General features: G+C 40.2%; 1 protein-coding gene across 2 annotated transcripts; it reads right to left on the reverse strand.

Moving 5' to 3' along the window:
• Window positions 1–7,248: 7,248 nt before the first annotated feature.
• Window positions 7,249–16,907, reverse strand: LOC102449308 (cryptic protein). 2 transcript variants are annotated; one of them, XM_006129373.5, is made up of 6 exons: window positions 16,644–16,907; window positions 16,278–16,327; window positions 15,464–15,610; window positions 10,473–10,587; window positions 10,253–10,359; window positions 7,249–8,001 (listed from the first exon to the last, which is right to left on the reverse strand). In XM_006129373.5, the coding sequence occupies exons 1-6, from the start codon at window positions 16,655–16,657 to the stop codon at window positions 7,874–7,876; spliced, it is 561 nt and encodes a 186-aa protein (XP_006129435.1). In that variant the 5' UTR covers window positions 16,658–16,907; the 3' UTR covers window positions 7,249–7,873. The 2 variants fall into 2 exon arrangements, with proteins under 2 accessions (XP_006129435.1, XP_006129434.1); XM_006129372.5 differs by having other exon boundaries at window positions 10,253–10,362.
• Between the last annotated feature and the right edge of the window lie 2,066 nt (window positions 16,908–18,973).

An 18,973-nucleotide genomic window follows, 5' to 3' on the forward strand; every position in this document is an offset into this window, starting at 1 on the left:
CACTGGTTTTGAAAGGCAATATGAGTATATATAGATCTGATGATCAGAGAAATGCCAAAATGTGTCTGGCAGCGTTGTGGTTTGTGCCCGTAGTTTTTCTGGTGGTAATTTTATACAGTGAAAGAGATCTTTGATTTCACTGCAGTTGGTCACTTACACATTACTGGCTGTCTGATACCACAAGAACTTTCCAGCTTTTACACAGAAAAAAATATGACTAAATTCAGTAAAATCTAGAGGGATAGACAGTGCTCTCTGTTTTTAAACTGAAATTCACATAGTTTATGTGAATATATTATAGCTCATGATTTGTGGATATCACAGATATCACTGGCGATTTACTAATCATTATTTTTGTTGTGTGATTGCTCATCTCAGTCACATGGTGTTGTTTCTATTGCTTGATTGGAATAAGAAAAATGATCAATGAATAATAAAGTTAAAACTTTAGACATGCTAAAAATTGTGAAAATTTCAGGATTTAGAAACAGTCAGTAGTCAGAAATTCTTGTGTACACATGACACCAGACACCATGAATAGCAGTGTACCAAACTTATCACATTTATTTGTGAAAATATTTGTAAACTATTTTTTGTATTTTTGTCCTGCTGTAATATGCATATATAAGTCTGGATTGTGTTTTCTCCTATGCGATCAAACATTGATATGTAGCAAGTGACCATCTGGACTCAATTAATCTATAAATGCAGACTTTACAAGGTATTTGAAAGTTTGTGTCAGATCTTCAGAGGAAAGTCTTCAGATTTTTCTTTTTATGTATCTCTTTCCATATGTGAAACACCAACACTATGCTGCCTTTTTCAGACTTTTGAAAAGCCTGTTGTAAACATAAGTATTAAGGATAAAATCCACAGGTTCATTTGAGTTTCTTGATACTGCTACTCTGTACTTCATTCAGGTTCTTGTGTAATCTAAGGCTATGTCTACACTGCGGTGGTATTTTGGGATACCAGAGTATCCCGAAATAGCTATCCCGTGTCTTCACAGCAAGCCCATTATTTCGGGCTTGCTATTCTGGCATCCCTTTAAACCTCATTCCATGAGGAGTAAGGGGCGTTTTGGAATAGTGGGTTATTTCTAAATTTATGAAATAAGCTCTTTTGAAATAACATCGAAATAAGATACGCAATTTGTGTAGCTCAAATGGCATACCTTATTTCGAGCTATGGTGCAGTGTAGATGCACCCTCAATGAGCACTCCTCGTTATCAGTAAACATTCAGTCAATTACTTTTTTAAATAAAATATTAACAAAGTTTTGAAAATCCATGTGAGAATAGCAAGGTCAAAACCATCACCAGAGCATCTGCTCATTCAGGCTTCTAGCACAATGAGATTGTAATAAAAGTAATAAATATCAGTAAAAATGAGAGTGGATGGCCAAAGAAAGAGGTTTTCTCTTGCCAGCCCTTTGCCCTGGCATAGGGAATCATCTAGCTTCTTATAGTTTACTCTGCTGAAGAGTCTGAAAAGTGATAGCACGGCACTCGGCAGCTATAGCTGCAACAAAATAAAAATACAGCAGGAGGCATGACTTTTAAGTGTAACATGAAATGACTGCATATAGGCAATACATGACTCACCTGGGCTTCTCAGTAGCAGAGGCTATGCTATTATCTACAGGGGAAGTAGTTGCCAGGAAGCATCTATATAAAAATAGCTACATAGAATCATAGAAATGTAGGGGTGGAAGGGACCTCCGGACAGAGCAGTTCCATCCATTGAGTAATTTGGGGTGGCCACCTTGGCCACATGCTCTGAGGGTATGTCTACACTACCCCCCTAGTTCGAATTAGGGGCGGTAATGTAGTCATACGGAGTTGCAAATGAAGCCCGGGATTGGAATTTCCCGGGCTTCATTTGCATAAGGCCGGCCGGCGCCATTTTTAAATGCCGGCTAGGTCGGACCCCGTGCCGCGTGGCTACACGCGGCACGGGGTCCGACCTAGCCGGCATTTAAAAATGGCACTGGCCGGCTTTATGCAAATGAAGCCCAGGAAATTCCAATCCCGGGCTTCATTTGCAACTCCGTATGACTACATTACCCCCCCTAGTTCGAACTAGGGGGGTAGTGTATACATACCCTCAGAGACACTGCAGGGAACACAGAGGCTGGAACAGCCAGCCTGGCCCACCCTCTCACTTACTAGAGGTGGAGTGAGGGTGGGAAGAGGCATGGTGGGGTAGGCCTGTGGTAGAAGGGAGTTGACACAGTCCCTGCAGCCCCGCTAAGCATGATGCTGCCTCTGGAGGTCATCTAGTCTATACCCCCTTGTACTGAAGCAGGATTAGGTATACCAAGACCTCCCCAATAGGTGTCTGTCTCACTTGTTCTTAAAAACCTCTAATGATGGGGGAATTCCACTGCCTCCCCTGGTACCTGGTTCCAGTGCTTCATTATTCTTATAGTTAGCTGTTGGGGAAAACTTTGCAACATAAATCTCCCTGCTGCAAACTAAGTTGATTACCTGTTAATCTACCATCAGATGACAGGGAGAACAGGTAATCAGCCTGCTTTTTATTGCATTTTACACATATGAAGACTGTTATTGTGTCCTCCCCTTCTCTCCTATAGATAAAAAATGCCCAGTTTTTTCCCCCTTTCCTCATCATAGGTCATGTGTTTTAATTCTCTTGCCATTTTTGTTGCTTTCTTCCAGACTCTAGCCACTTTGATCATACTTTTTTTAAAGTTGTGGTGTACAAAACTGGCTACTCTACTCTGAGCCTCACCAGTTTCAAGCTCTTTGACACAGAGTCATAGAATTTAAGGCCAGAAAGGATCACTGCATCATCTAATCTGACCTTCTTTATGATACTGACCACCACCACCATCCAGACACTGTTTTGTTTCTACATCAGACATTCCCTGTTAATACCTTCCAGGATATGGATACCAAAATCACGGGCAAAGTCTGTGATACTGCCACACCAGATAGGGCATTCGGGCTCTAAGGGATGACTGCTAGGGAAGCAAACAGCATGATCACTATGTGCCCTGACATGCTAGTGGTGGCGGCTTTCATGTCTGTCTGGGGAGAAAAGTCTTCTCTACCTCAGTAAAGTTTTGCCTATTCGTGTAGGCTCAACTTCGGGCTCCCTAAAGGTGGATAAAGAGGATGAATGTGAAGCAGGGCCAAGTGGAAACTGGTCTGTCTTTAAACACAATTAACACTCGATTGTTAAAAATAAACTGAGTAAAAATACTGAGTTTAGAGAGATGAGCTGCCTGGATAACTGGCTTGCAAAGGAAGACTGATTCTAGTGTAGGTTACATCAGAAAAGCAGAAATACAAATAGATGCTTTATTTTTTTACTAACATTTCCCAACACCTTCCCCCTGATTTTTCTAGCAAATGAAAACTTGTAATCATCACTACAGTGGGATAATATGTTAATCCAGTTTAATTACTACTAAAGCAGGTAGGTGTTTTTTCATTATGTGTATTTGATAGATGGGAACCTCCTCTGGAAAGTGAGGGATGACAAAATTTAATTGGGCTCCTCTGGACTCTTTTCTCAAATTCACATGTAGGCTATAGCAAATCACAGATTAAAGAATTTGTTTTCTTTAAGTTAGTTGTTGAGTTAGGGTAGGATAACAATCTATACAATAACCTAAAAAATGAAAAAAATCTGTTATATTTCTGGTCTCTTGGAAACATTTTCTTAAAGAAATAAGGAATTATCATTTAAGCTTTCCTAATGAAGAGACTGGAAAGTGGTAAATCCACAGTGAGAAAACACATTGTTAAAAAATAATGAATAGTTTTGTGGTACCTTAACCCTAGTCAACACTAGCTTTATTTCAAAATAACACCCCCTTAGTTCGAATTTATAAGCAGAGTGTCTACACGACTAAGCCTGGTATTTTGAAATAAGGGGCTGTTTATTTCAAAATCTGTACTCCTGCTTTTTTGGAGGAATAATGCTAATTTTGAAATAGTTATTTCAAAATATCATTAGTGTGGATGCTCTGGTGCCGCTATTTTGAAACTACCCACTCCCCCCCCCCCCCCCCCCCGAATAATTCAAACTAATTACTCTCCTGTGCTTCCTGAGGCTCTCACTCAAGGTAGCATGTCCACATTAATGGAGCCTGCCTCAGACTAATTTCAAGGCTTCCCCATAGTGGGGACACGCTATTTAGATTTTGTAAAATTGGGAGTTAAATCAAATTTAGTTATTTTAAAATAGTTTCTAGTTTCCATGGCCTTAGAGACTAACAAAAATATATAGTATTGTAAGCTTTCATGGGAAAACCCCAAAGCTCGTGATACTATATATTTTTGTTAGTTTCTAAGGTGCCACAGGACTACTTGTTATTTTTAAAAAGTTACAGACTAACCCAGCTACTCCCTGAGAATTATTAGAAAATAGATTAGCTAATTTTTTTAAACTAAAATGATACTGTATGTGATATAGCATTTAGTATACAGACAGAGATAAATTGTGTTTATCGTGTTCAGCCCATGTATTTTTAAATATGGCCATCCTTGTTCATGCAAAGAGCAAAATAGGGTCTAAGGTCATGCTACATACAATTTGTTAATTCCTCTTCCCACTATAGACAAGGACTAATGGGTGGTTGGCTCTGGTGAAATAATCAGTGCAGACAAGTGTGCATGAGGAAATGCAGCGGCTTATTGGCCACTGTCAGAAGAGAGGGCTAGATAACCTTTAATATGATGACCCATTGTAGCCGTTTTTATTTATTCAACGGAGGGGTAAGTTTTGTTATTTGTGTATCTGTCTTATTAGATGCATACAAATCAGGAACTACAAACACCTACTCTACGTTATTTCCCAAGAAATCTCTAGGCATTTAAAGGGATACTTAATTTAATATTTACAAGCAGCCTTGACAACATCCTTTAATCTCACTTGCTCAGGTAGGAAGCTTTGCTTGGGGGCAAAAGAATCCTTTTGGAAAAATGTGATTAATACCAATACCAAATAATCCATAATATTTATATTACTTCCAGAAACATTTATAAAACCCTAAACTAATTCCCAACCCTACATATTCAGATGATCCGATGAAAAAGTACAGCTCTACATGACGTATGGTGTGCTCCACCTTGACCACAATAACATAAAATCCACCACAGAGACATTTGATTCCAAGGCACTTACAAGGTATGTGGAAAAAATCAAGTTACTTTTTACAAGAACGAGTCTTAAATAATGAACAAACTAATAACATTTCTACTATGGTAGTGCCCAGAGACAATAGCCTGGTGAAACCTTGCTGTGCTAGCACCGTTACAAACATACAGTAAAGGATGGTCTCTGACCCTTTTGACACTCATATAATGTAAATATGATGGGACTAAATTTTGAGTTCTTCTGGCACTTCTGTAGTTTAAAAGGAGACTCTTTAAAGTGTAAAGTAAGCAATTCAGTCAGGAAGTTATCTGCCAAAGCTAAAAAAAAGTCAGGAAATGCCAGTTCCACAATGCAGGAACACAACTGCTTGTTCAAAGGCTCAGTGTATACCATTCAAATTGAAAGACGCCATTTTGTATGTTAACACTTCTGGTATGTGTGAATTCCCCAGTGCTGCCAAAAGAAATACAGCTGAGAAGAGTAGGAATGTGACTGTATGACAGGAACAGACAATCTGAACGACTTCTTTAAGATTGTAGTTTTTATTTTTGTTAAAACTAGACATCAGTATGGCTTAACATGTAGGTGTTACGTCTCAGTGGGTATATTGTAAACTGACGGGGGAGGCTTGCTTCAGATAAGCATCTAGAAAGTAGGTCTTCATAGCTATTGGAGAGGGTTTGGGTGGGTAGAACCAGGTTGCAGTGGCTATAATGGAATGGTTCCCTCAAAGCTCACACATAGTTTGCAATAGAAGTTGGGGTACAAATTATTAGATCTTGTCTGTGTTAGAGTTTTGTGCAGCAACAACAACAACAAAAAGTCTACATCACTACAAATCATCAGGGTAGAGGCATAACTCATACACTTTCTGCATACAGTGTACTGGCTCATATAGTGGTATAGTAGAAGAGAGTAAGTTTGCTTTACAGCCTTAGCTGAGAGCCAGCTGACTTAGCTCAAGCAGTACAGGCTCCTGCACTAAGCTCCAGAGGTCACAGGTTTTGCTCTACCTGTTGGTGTCACAGAGGCACTGTACTAGTGAGGAGAAGCGGCTCTGCTCCCTGTCCAGCTATATTGTATCTGCCCTTCCACAAAGCATGCAAGGGCATGGGTGGAAACTGTGCTTTCCCATCTGTAGCACCTAAATCCAGAATGGCTACTACTCTTGCAATTCCCTGCTCAGCTTCTTCCAGCATATACAAAATCTTTGGCCTCTGATCCCACCCAGACGTTGTGGTTCATCTAAAATTCAACCTTTGCAATGCCTTCCTGTGTGATTCCTCATTAGCTCTTGAGGATGGGATAATAATTTCAGTCCCTCTGTTTCCCCAAATAAGAGGGAACTGACTGCAGACAGACATGTCTGTGGATGGGAAAAAAAGTGTGGGGATTTCTGAGAACTTTAGCCTTAATCAGAAGAATTTGTAGAGTCATGTAGGGCCTTAGGTATTAAAAATGACTATAATGATTTATGACAGTCAATATGCAAATTCCTCTGCCCTGATTCGCTAAGGGACATTAAGAGCCTCTATTTGCATATTTTATTATTTAGAAAATCAGAGACATTATGCAGATCAAATCCACTCAGCTAAAGTGCAAGGAATTGCATAATTTGATAAGTGAGGGTTTGTTTGCACATGGAGTTATTCCAGAATAGCTGTTTTAAAATAACTATTCATGAATATTATGTATGAACACTCTTATTTCATAATAATCTTAATCCAAATGGATGCTACTTATTGAAGAGAAACAAGGAATGATTTATTGAGATTTATGAAACATCAAAAGATGGTTTATAAAATAATAAAATTGAGAGAACGTGGGAAGGAAAGGTATGGGGACAAAAAAAATAGAACTTCACATGCCATTTAGAGCTGTTGATTATTCTAGTCAGATTACAGTGGGGGAGGGACAGTTAACAAAATGATCGTGGATAAGCATCCATAATCTTGACTAAATACCCTTTAGTGATGTGTTTAGGAAACGTCTTTTGAATATAATCCACTTTCTGGGAACACATCTTTCAAAGTAATTCATTCAGATCAATACAGGCCCTTTTGAAAAATGTGTACCCTCTGAAAAATTAAGCATTGGACTAATTTTTTAAAAATAAAGTGTATTTGCATGTAGGGATAATGGTTGAAAATAAAACGTTTACAACATCTTCAAGTATGAAGCTACTGTAATACAAATGATGATTTCTTTAGAATGGCTCTTTGCAAGTTTTAATTTAGTTAGGGGGAAAACAAATCAGTCCAATTTGACAAGAAAACCATTTCTTAATGTCTTGGTTTTCTGTCTTCTCAACAGCTGAAATAGCCAAAAGAGATAATAAATTATTAAAATTATATAAAGCAAAATAATATTTACAATATAATTATGGCTGTTTTAGCCTAAGTAGATGTAAATATACCATCTTCCATTGGAAGAACTGATCTTTCAATATTAAACATCATAGAATCCAGTATTTGAAAGCAATTAACAGGGTCACTTCAACATGGGTACGAGAAGAAACATACTTATAGCCCCTGTTTAATGGGCAGGAATAGATGGATTTGTTGTGGGATAAAAATACTGTTCTTTTTCTAGCCACCAAGGGCATAAAGAAGTCAGTTGGCATCCTCCATGATGATCAGGTCCTGCTGCTTGCCAGAATACAATTAAAGATAAAAACAAAAGGCTTCATATTCCTTTCTCACTGTTAAAGCCACTACCTTTCTTGCGTCTTATCTTTTACTCATTAGAGGAACTGACAAAGCAGAGGAAACAGTAATGAAACTGTAAGGGTGTTTGTTGTCTGTTGAAGTTTTCGTCCTTCAGAACTGATGCCAAGATGAATCCAAGCCAGCATGTTTTTCTTTGTAGGACCTGAAGGAACAAAGCCTGAATTTAAATTCCTTTAAGCAGAAACAGGTATGAGTTATGTGTACTTCATTGCTCAAAAGTACTTCCTTTCAGGCATCAGGCTGAAAAACCAGCTAGGAAGACTCCTTCAAGGGAGTATTCACAACTCTGAAAGAGTTGTGAATGGCAGCACTCAGAGAACATTGAAGAAATGACTGATGAGACTTGATGGCACTGGGGGGAGAGAGCCTTCAAGTATATTCATATGTAAATCCCAGATATTTGCCAGAATGTTGCTTTTAAGTACTGCCATGTTTTCTTTGCAAGTGCATATGGAGTAAGTAGATGTGGATAATGTTCCCCCTAGAGACCTAGAAACTGGTTTTAATGTGAAAGAAAAGTGCCAGAGTACTAAACGCTTTCAGGCTATTCCTGTGTAAATAAAAGCCTCCAGGGAACTTGAATGGAAAAAAAATCCTTCTAACGAGATTACCAAATTTGTTAATTCACTTAATGATCTTTCCAGGTTAATTGGATTTTGTTAATCAAAATGTGGTCCTCTTTTATTTACCTTGATTCTAGCTTCTTAAGGGCTTAACATGGTAAACATTTAATAAAGACATTGGTAAAATGTTTAATAAGGTGCTATATGACTCCTTGTCGCATTTAATGAAGAGAGTTTTGTCCCACACACAGAGATAAATTATAAGCTATCAGATCTCTGTTTAAATTAAAGGGAATCTGAAAAGAACAATTTTCTGTTACAAGATTGTCACTCTGTTATACAACTTTGTGTCTAATTTTGTATATAATGCATGTAAAAATATAGGTCACAGTTATATAGTAATATATATAAAATCTAAAAAGAAATGTGCCAATTCCCTCTGAATTCAGAGAGATCTACTAAGTTAAAAAACCTTAACCTCTGACTCTAGGGGACTTGAGGAATTCCTGCATATCACCTCTCATTCCATTCACTTTCTCTGAAAGGTTTAGTATTTCATCCAACACTCCAGATATTTATCCAAATCTTAATTTTTTTTAAACAAGAACTTAGATCTATTGTTGACATCCAAAATCTCCTATTTATCTACTAATCAAGCCCCCTGTGGTCAGAGATTGTGCAGAATTTCCCATTGCATCCTGACAGTGTGCCTCCATAGTGTGGTCATCTCTAGTGAAGGCAAGTCCCTACACATGTCTTTCTAAAAATGTCCCATCATAGCTACCACCAATGGGTTTCCAGTGATGATAGCAACAGAGAGAAATCAAACGTAAACAAGACCCCAGCAACTATCCTTGTGTTAATCACAGAGTCAACTAGATCCGATTTGAGTGGGATTAGATGAACGAAGGGTTACATTGCCAGTGGGAAGCATACAGTAGGGCCTGATCTAGGTCAACATAGCTATGGTGCTCAGGGGTATGAAAAATTCACAGTTCTTGATTCTCATGATTAAACTGACCTAATCTTCAGCGTATAAATGGCTAGGTCAATGCAAGAATTCTGTTGACTTCTCATTCGCCACTTGGGACATGGATTACATATCTAGATGGAAAACCCTTCTATCGCTATAGTAAGCGCTTGCAATGTTACAGCTGTAGCTGTGCCTTTGTGACACCCATAATGTAAACATAGTCCAGCACTGCCATAATTGGTGGGGATGCAGCGGTGTTTGCACAGGTGAGAAATGTACTGTCCAGGTGGCTAATGGAGAGGTGCCAGTGTCATCTTTGGCCTCTGGGTTGAGAGCAAGCTCACTCTAACACTGTCCAACATTCAGTCCTATTGATCATGAATGTGTTATTGGGCCACTGATAGGCCATTACTTACCAGGGCTGGCACTTGAAGTTGTAACAGAGGTAAAAAGACTGTACAGCCCAGTACCACTTCCCTGATAAATCAATTCCTGACATCTGGCATCAGTGCTTCAGCTCAGTTTTCTCACCTTAGCTGGACCAGACCTCAGTTTTAAGTTTGATCCAGGCACAGTGTTAAGTTTCTCCTTTACCGTACATCGGAGTCTCATCTCTTTAATTGTCTTCCCAGTACTGGTATTTGTCTAAACTCAAGAGACTCCCTTTCAGAGTCAAACCTCATGTCTTTGGAGAAACCTGGGGCTTGGAACCATTTTTACTTCTGATACTGCTTGTGTGTTTATCACTCTCATACCGGACTTACTAAATATGACAGGTGAACATTAAACATATGCAATGGATATGGGACTAACTGCACATGGATTGTGTTTTAGAAAGGAATAATGATGCTTCTTACCACAACCATCTTTCTGGTCTTGAGGGAAACAGTGGAGAATCCCATGAACGCATTGGCAGAGCAAACATCCTTCTTGAGTCCACTCTCCATGGCCAATGGCACCGCAGCTACTACAGGAGAAAGAGATTGTATAAACAGGAGTGCTCTGTGTGACTGGAAAAAAAAGAACTCAGCTGCTTCTTTCTCCTTCACTGGGAGACAATCCCTATTTGTTGCTTACCTGATCTGCTTATCGTGCTCACAGTGCCTGCCAGTAAAGTGTTTTGGACATATGCAAAAACTCCCCAGGAAACAGGTTCCTCCATTCTGACAGCAGCTTCTGTTCAGTTTTCTGGCTTGAGTCAAAAGTAGAGAGTAGAAAGGAAGAACAAAAAATTACCCAAGGAAACAGACCACTAAACAGAGACCTGCCATGCATGGCGAGGTTGCCACTAGGAATCTGACTGGTAAAGAGCTACCACCTGAGGGCTTTAAGATTCCAGTTCTTTGCAGAAGATACTTGTTCACTAGGAAGAACCTGCTAAAGTTGGTTGAACTTGTTAGTCTTTTCAAATAAAGAAGAGACCTCAATTAAGGTTTAATTATCCTCACATTCGGAGGCAGCGATGCCTGCAGGCATGAGCAGAACACGTGGTGTGTACCACTGGCAGGGGCAGAGCCAGCCCCACAGCAAGGAAGGAAAAACAGCTCTTTCAAGATTAGCCCTACAGCCCTCTGTCATGATGGGGGAGCACCAGAGCTGAAATTGATAGATTGGCGTTGCGATCTGGCAGGCAGAGTTTGTGTTGCTGCTGCTCTCAGGTTATGACAAAGGGCCCATGAGGCCAAACTTGAACATCACTGAGACCTTCATGTACCAGCTCTTGAGGTCACTCTTAAGTTGGATCCCACTATTCCCCCATGACAACAGAAGGCTGCAAGGCCCAAACTGGAGAGGGCAGTGGGGTGGCTAATACTATTCCTCCTTGTCACGGTTATGGAGCTAGCTCCCGTGGCAGTGCAAACATACCTCCTCCTGCTCTCTGCATGGAGCCTTGTCCCATTTTCAGCAGCCTGATTTTCTCCTGCTCTGCCCACAGGACTCCTCAGGGCACCTCCAGGACCTGCTTAGGGAGCTGCGGTGAGTGTGTATGTGAGAGCAGGGGCAGATGACTGTTTTGCGGGGCCCCGGGCAGCATAACTCCGCGGGCCCCCCCTTTGCCACATGTGACTGTTTTATTTCCTTACTCAGGATGAGGGGGTGGTTGGAGAAGAAACTTGGAGAAGAAATGCCTTGCATTTTGCCTGTTATCTGAAAATACTTCTGGAGGTGCCTTTTCACAGACATGGTACCTTTTAGAGCCTACCTTTGCTTGCTTTGAAGGCCTCCACTAGCCCCATTTTCCAGGGACATGGGCAGCAGGCAGAGCCCTCTTTAGGAGGCTAGCCCCATGTTCCACCACTTTACCCCCCACAAGCATCCCCTTTCTCTCCAGCCCAGAGAAGCCCCGAGCATTCCTGCTCCTCCCTCACCCCCCAGGCAGAGGAGCCCAGGGTGGACTGAAGGCAAGAGCTCCCCAACACCCACCCACCCACCTGCCTAGAGGATTCTAGGCCATGGTGTGCCACTTCTTCCTTCTCAGAGATTACTGATGAACTTGGGAAACTGAATAGCCCATACTACCTCCTCAGCTGCCCTGGAACCTGCATTCATGGGGCATAATAAAACGTCTCCCCTAATCTTTTCAAGTGGGGGACTGGAGGCTCCTATGTAACTTGCCACTCAGGTCCAGGGGTGTTAATCTAGTACCTTTCACAAACACTTAACTTGCTTTAAAACAGAGGACATGTTCCAAAGCATTTGCTTGTTTCAATCTGTTAGTGAGATATTTATATGTGAGCTATAAAAAAAAAAAAAAAAAACCAGTGGTTGACAGACAGAATATGGAAGATAGCTCTGGTTTCCAAAAGGACACAGCTTTCAAGCTATATAATCTCTGCACTAACACACATTTTAAAAGTGCTCCTGAAACATTCTGTGTTAAAACAGTGGAGACTAAGTCCTATTTATCTATAGAACAGGCATAGCACAGCCAAGCCTGACCTCAACAAAGAGCTTTTTATATTTGTTCTGCATTGAAGAGGCAGGAAAGTGCAAGAACCATTACAAGAATTTACTCTGTGAATCATGCAATAGCTCTAAACACAGCTCCCTCAATATTTACATAATGAAGAGAATTTTCATATTTGGATGGATGTTCCTATTCTTATCTGTGGGGTTTTTAAAAGCTGTCTTAACCAACCATCAAACCAAAACAGACATTTCTCAGAAGAATAGAACACACAAGATTTAATGCAAGTGACAATGGCTCTCAAATGCCAGAGCACTTATGTCTGAATTCTTCTCTCAGATTTGTATACTTCAAGCACGACCCCATGCAGAGGGGAATATCTAGTTTCATGGAGCTGTTCTAACCGTACAATGTGATTTTTATGACTGACTGTTGTGCATACGTTGTAGCTTGTTCCTCTAATAAGCTACATCATGTGCAGCATTCTTAAATTATTCATTATTTGTATTAGTGTAATGCCTCAGAGCACCAGTCACGGACCAGGGCCCCGTTGTGTGAGGCCTTGTACAAACACAGAACAAATCAATTAAGAGTTAGATCACACAGGGCAGGCTTCTCTATTTTTAACCTGGAAACACGAGATTTTGCAAGGCAGATCAGACCGCTGATCCACTGTACTCATGTGTTGTTCAGTAATGAGAATTGCTGATGTTTTAGAGAACAAAGTCTTGCTTGATTCTGTAGTGCACCTAAGCAGTTTTCTGCTGCACATGAAAGTGATTCCTTCTCAACCCCAGAAGCATGAAACCTGATTCTTTATCTTAGAATTTATAAATGTGTATGCTAAGTCATATCCTTATGCAGCTTCTTTAAAAACAAACTAGGTACAGTGCATGACTAGACTCTGCTGTGTTACTGAGGCTAGGTCTACAAGTACACTTTTACATCCTTAAAATTGTGCCACATGGGGGTGTGAAAAAATACCTCCCTTCTGCCCCACACGAGAAATTTTAATGATGAAAAGCACCAGCATGGACTAGTAGGTCCACTTCGGAGGGCCCTGACTTTTGGTGGGTGGGCAAGAATGGTGAGGGAGTAAGCCCTGACTCTGCTCCCTAGCTGGAGTGAAGGAAGCCTCCACACCGTGGCTGCATTCCCCTGCTGCAGCATCAGGTGGGCCTGGATAAAAAGTGGGTGGGCCATTGCCCACTCATGTCTAGGCCCCTGATGTGAACAGTGCTTGGTCAGCAGGAGACCCTCCTAGTGAGGAAGCTCCTGCCTCTCTTGGAAGGTACAGATTGAACCTCTCTAGTTCAGCACCCTCAAGACCAGAGAATTGCTGAACCATGGGAAGTCAATATTGTCTAGGAGCATTACCAATATTCCACTGCTTACAGGGCTCTTAGAAGACATTAGGGTTAAATTAGAGCTAAATAACAGCATAGAACACGGAGCGCCAGGACTGGTGGCTATAAAACTTTATAGGACCATGGGAAGCTTGGCCACACCCATGATAAATGGACATCCGGCTAACTAAAATCATGCCAGACCATGGATGTTGCTGGACCAGAGAGAGTGCTGGATTAAAGAGGTTCAACCTATAGTTTTATTTTGTCGGTAGGAGAACTCTCTCCTGGTGACAGAGAGCAGCTTTTCTGTGTGTCTTACAGCAGCAAGGTTTTACTGGCACACTTGGGCCACTGTAACCTATGTAGTGTAGACATAACGAAGCAATGCAATGAAGGACAGCTGTCTGCACTTCACTGGAGCCTACAGTTCTTCAATTAAGGTTCCTGTAGTTATTGTAAACAGAGTTCAATCTAGATCATATATACAGTAAAGCTTGACTATTTTCCTCTCCCTCCTCCCAAAGATGAAAATATAAAAGCTGCAAAAGTTTTTTTTTTTTTTAAATTATGTACCAATCAGGATTTAAGTGGCAACAAAACCCTATGGTCCTCCCCGATGATTTGAGCTAATTTTCTCAACTTCCCCTTGTGTTTGCAACTAGCAAAAGTGAGAATGAGGTGTATGACATATCACTTTTAACCCTTTCTGTCAGTTATAGCAGGAGTACTGAAATGGACTAGCAGAGTTTCCTGATTATCTATGGGGCTACATTTTCCAAGTGTGACAGGATTTTTGATGGCTAATGCCATACAACACTAACAAGGTACAGATTAAGGTCAGATTTATATATTATTACAAAGTCCCAAGTATTTAAAAATCAGAAGTGTGACACCAAAAACATGAATGGCATAAAAGTCAGGAGATTAAAAATTATTTGCCTTCTTGTTTCTAAGCCACTAGAGTTGGCCACATGGTTTATACTTCACATGTGGGTAGCTCTACTTTTTGAATAGTCTGTGCAGCACAATCTTCTAGTTTCAAGATATCATTTAATCAGATAATCAGGAATTTGAGCGTTTGTTAATAAAAATTCCCATTTTCTTGGCACTTGGCTGCTATTAACTGAGTCTGTATAATTGTTTAAATGTTTTAGAGCCAGTTTTTAACTAGTTCTACATGCAGCAAAGTTTATCTACAAAAATATGTTTATGCACTCCTTGTGTGCAAAAGCATGCATTTACACCCAAAGGTGTATCCTGAATATATATGGGACGAATGCACCACATAATCAGAGCTCCATGAGTCCATGGAATTTACTTTGGAATTCATATCTTCCTGCAGAATTTACATTAAGTTTCTATTTAGTACAAATGGTCTTTCACGCACATATATATTTCTTTGTACAAGGATACCGGTTATTCATACAAACATCACTGCATATGAAAGGCAGAGTTATGTACCCATCTGTTGGATGCACTAAAGTGAAGCCCTTGATCATTTACCATAATGAAGTTAGGTTATTATGCAATGATGCCTGCCTGAAAGAGTTGCTCCTGAGATGCTCGTGCACAATGGACATGAATAGGGTTGCCAGGTGTCCGGTTTTGAACCAGACAGTCCAGTATTTGAGCTTTCTGTTCAGGAAACAAATTGAGAAACTATAAATGAGAAAATATAAATGTCCAGTATTTTCTAAATAAGATATAATGTAGATTGTGATGTAATGTCAAGTGTGTCCGGTATTTTTGTTGAAACCATCTGGCAACCCTAGGAAAAGTCTATTGCCTCCCAATACAAGGAATACACTTACCATCTGTAAGCCCAATGAAAGGTAAAACTTCAGAGGGATTTCTTCTTTTCCTCTCAGAATTGAGATTATTTATATCATTAAAAGTAGCCAAGGAAGTGTTTGGCTTTTTCCCATCTGGGTTGTTATCACATTTCTCCCCCTTACAACCTTTAAGAACAACAACAGCAAAGATTAGCAAACTCTAAACTATAGATTTAGCTTCAACAGCTGCAACAGAGGGTTTATAAATAAAGTTTCCATGTAATTCAGAAGTGATGGTGAAACTATTATTCCATCCTCGTGGTTTGGAAGCTTTTCAGTAATTTTTATACCTTTGCCTGTTTGTTTTTCTGCTTTAGGGCCCAATACAATTCCCATTGTCTGCTCCTAGTGAGAGGTGGGACAGAGAAAAGACTCTCATAGTAGGATGTATTACAGTAGTTCCAAGTGGCTCCTAACCAGGAATCTAGGCCAACTGTACTACCCACTATCCATACACAATTAAATATGTCTCCCAAAACCTGTACATTGATATCCTAAAACATGAACACTGAGCCAGATTCTGTCCTCAGTCATCATTAGAGTGGAACTGGCAACTGGTTCAGTTTGCAGTGTTGACAGAAGACCCCAGTCTTGCAAACAATCTGGTACATGCTTCATGTTACTCACATAGAAGCATTTAGGATTATCACATATGTAAATGTTTGCAGAGTGAGGATAAGAGTAGTATTTCGATTGCATGCTATTTACGGATAAAAAAATATTCAAAATCACTGTTCATCTAAGAAAACCAGCAAAAGCAAAATTGGAGGGGAGGGAGAAGAAATTCTCTTACCATTTCCAGATTGGATTACTTGTAAAGATAGTGCCAAGCTTAAGAGAAACCTAGAATAGAAAATGATACATATAAGGGAATGCTGATTTCACTAAAAGGAAGTTAAATTACACCATCAAAGGAGCAATAAACCTAGAATGGATTATGCTCAACAGTTCTGGAGCAATATAAGGCTTGAGGAAGGGAAATCAACATCTATGCACTACACAGATGAGTGCTAGGGAAAAAGATAGCTAGAGACAGATAAAATGCAGTTTAAGGATCTTAAAGATAAGGATTTATAAAAAGTCAATACACTGCACCAGAATGAACGAACACTGACCTTTTCCAGAATCACACTATGTATATAAAGTAGTATTAGCTTACCTAACAAGCAGCATTTTTTCCTCAGATCACTGAATTTCTGTCCTGCACCTCAAATCCCTCTGTTGTAGAATTCACACCACAGTCCATACACTAAAGAACCCTTTCTGACAAAAGGGATCTTAGTAAAACACAGGAGGCAAACTACAGCTACTCCCTTGCACACCTCAGTTCACAGGATAATGTTTATCCCTCTGAGCTTTAACACAGGCACTGTATGTATTCTCTGGCTCCCTGGAGCAGGTCACTTACAATTAGCACCTTCCTAGGCTCTCCTCCCACCTCCTCACTTGACCTCTTCTCATTAATTCAGCAATTTTGCCAAGAGGCCGCAGGGGTAATGTAATACAGGCCCCATTATGGGATGGCCTCAGGGCACCATAGTTAAGGTTAAACTGAGCTTTCAGTTAAAAGCTAATTTTCAAAGTGCTCTGAAATCCACATGCACACTGAGATTGTCTTGAAAACTTCTATGTATCATGAAGTTGCAGAATGAAAGGGCTAATAGTGCAAATTTGGGGCCTTTTGATCAAAGAGCCTAGAAAAATTAAAATAAAACAGAAACCAGTAAAGGGATGATATTTGGAGTTTTTGTATTTTTTTTATGTTTTTTGTAACATGCTCACTTGTTTGGGGCTTTTTAAATATTATATACAATATTTTAATGGTAGGTTATTAATTATTTAACGTCATAGTCCCATAAGGACCTTGACAGTTAAGGGAGGGATTTTAGTGACATAATAATGTATTATTTATTAAATTGAAAATGTTCATATCCTTAAATAAGTATTTGTCTACATGCAGAGTATTGTGGGTTTAATTTAAGATTTTATTTTAAATAGATTTAGTTACACTGGTGCAAAAGGCTGTGTAGACATACTTGTTTCTATTTAAACCATGCTTTATTTTGGTTTAGTTTAAGGAATAGCTTTGACTAAAATTGAAATAATTACACACAGGGATTTGTACCACATTAACTAACCCAGTTTGACTGAGTGCAAGTGTTTTTACAGAAGACCCTCTATGATCCATATCAGTGAAGGCCTGTTGCATTTATTGGGTATACAGTAATTCCTCATTTAACACGTGCCTGCATTCCACATTTTCGTGATAGCACGATTTTTATTTTTAGGGAACGTTTTTTGAATTACACGATCATCTCTGGAATAACACGATTTGCCCAGACGGCCCATTGCCAGTGGCTGTGTGGGGCTTCCCCTGCCTCCCTGCAAAGGGGTGGAGGGTTCGCGCTCGCTGTGCCGTTCCTCGCTGACTCCCTCTCGCCGGACGCCTTGCCCCCTCCCTCCGCCCCCCACTTGCAGACCAGCAGCTGGGTTTCCCCAGCCGGCCCATCGCTGGCAGCTGCTCAGGGCTTCCCCTGCCTCCCTGCAAAGCGGCGGAGGGTTTGCCACTCACCGCAACGTTCCCTGGCGACCCCGCAGGCTGGACGCAGTGCGGGTCCTGGCAGACCTATCACAGGGGCATACTACCAACCCAGTCCCCCTCCCCTCTTCTCCCCTTTCCTTCCCCAGAGCCAAACACCTCCCCTCCCTGCTGTAATCCAGTCCCCTTTCTCCCTCAACCTTATGTCCTGGTCCCAACAGACACCACCGCTTGAAACGCAACCCCCACCTTTTCCATTATTTTCAATGGGAAAATTGACCGTGCATAACATGTTTTCACTTCACACGATCATTTTCTGAAACATATCTGTAGTGTTAAATGAGGAATTACTGTATGTCTCTCAAAATGATTTCCTATTATTCAGCTACACTGATGCCAACCCAAGCATTCATGAGTTCAGTTCCCAAGAGTGAGAGATTTGCTTTAAAAAAAGTATGATTTTAAAAAGTAATAAATACTGGAGTATTTTGTTTTCTGGTTTTTGAACTTTCACGGTTCATATTGTCCAACTTTTCTCTGCAATAACAAAGGCTAGAAACTTAATTTGTATTAAATGAAGGCTACAGTTCTCATATTATCCAGGAGCGTAGGCTTTAATAAAAATCACAAACATCATAAGGTGTGCAGTAAAACTGCAAGAAGCAGATACTCTGAAACTGCGCCTCAGCAATAAACCAACATTTTGAAGTAGTTTTCATTTCAAGTAAGTTAATATAGTGGGGCCATCACGTTTCCATTAAAAACAGGAGCTAATGTGACTGTATTTTGTCCAGTTTGTTTTTGCCTTCAGAGTTCACTGGTGAACAATGCCTGTGTAACGTATAATTAGGGAGGAAAAATGTACCAGTCTCACTAATCTCACAAATCAATACATTCTTCTTGTAATGATTCTATTCCTAATTGACCTCCCAAGATTTATCTTGTCTCTC

This window comes from Pelodiscus sinensis, chromosome 6 (assembly GCF_052426305.1).
Source record: "Pelodiscus sinensis isolate ZL-2025 chromosome 6, ASM5242630v1, whole genome shotgun sequence".
Taxonomy (NCBI): Eukaryota; Metazoa; Chordata; order Testudines; family Trionychidae; genus Pelodiscus; species Pelodiscus sinensis.

Coding starts and splice junctions, on each gene's coding strand:
- LOC102449308 (XM_006129372.5), bottom strand. Junction 15,611..16,277: donor AGTAATCCAATCTGGAAATG/GTAAGAGAATTT, acceptor TTGTTCTTAAAG/GTTGTAAGGGGGAGAAATGT. Junction 10,363..10,472: donor GAGCACGATAAGCAGATCAG/GTAAGCAACAAA, acceptor TTTCTCCTGTAG/TAGCTGCGGTGCCATTGGCC.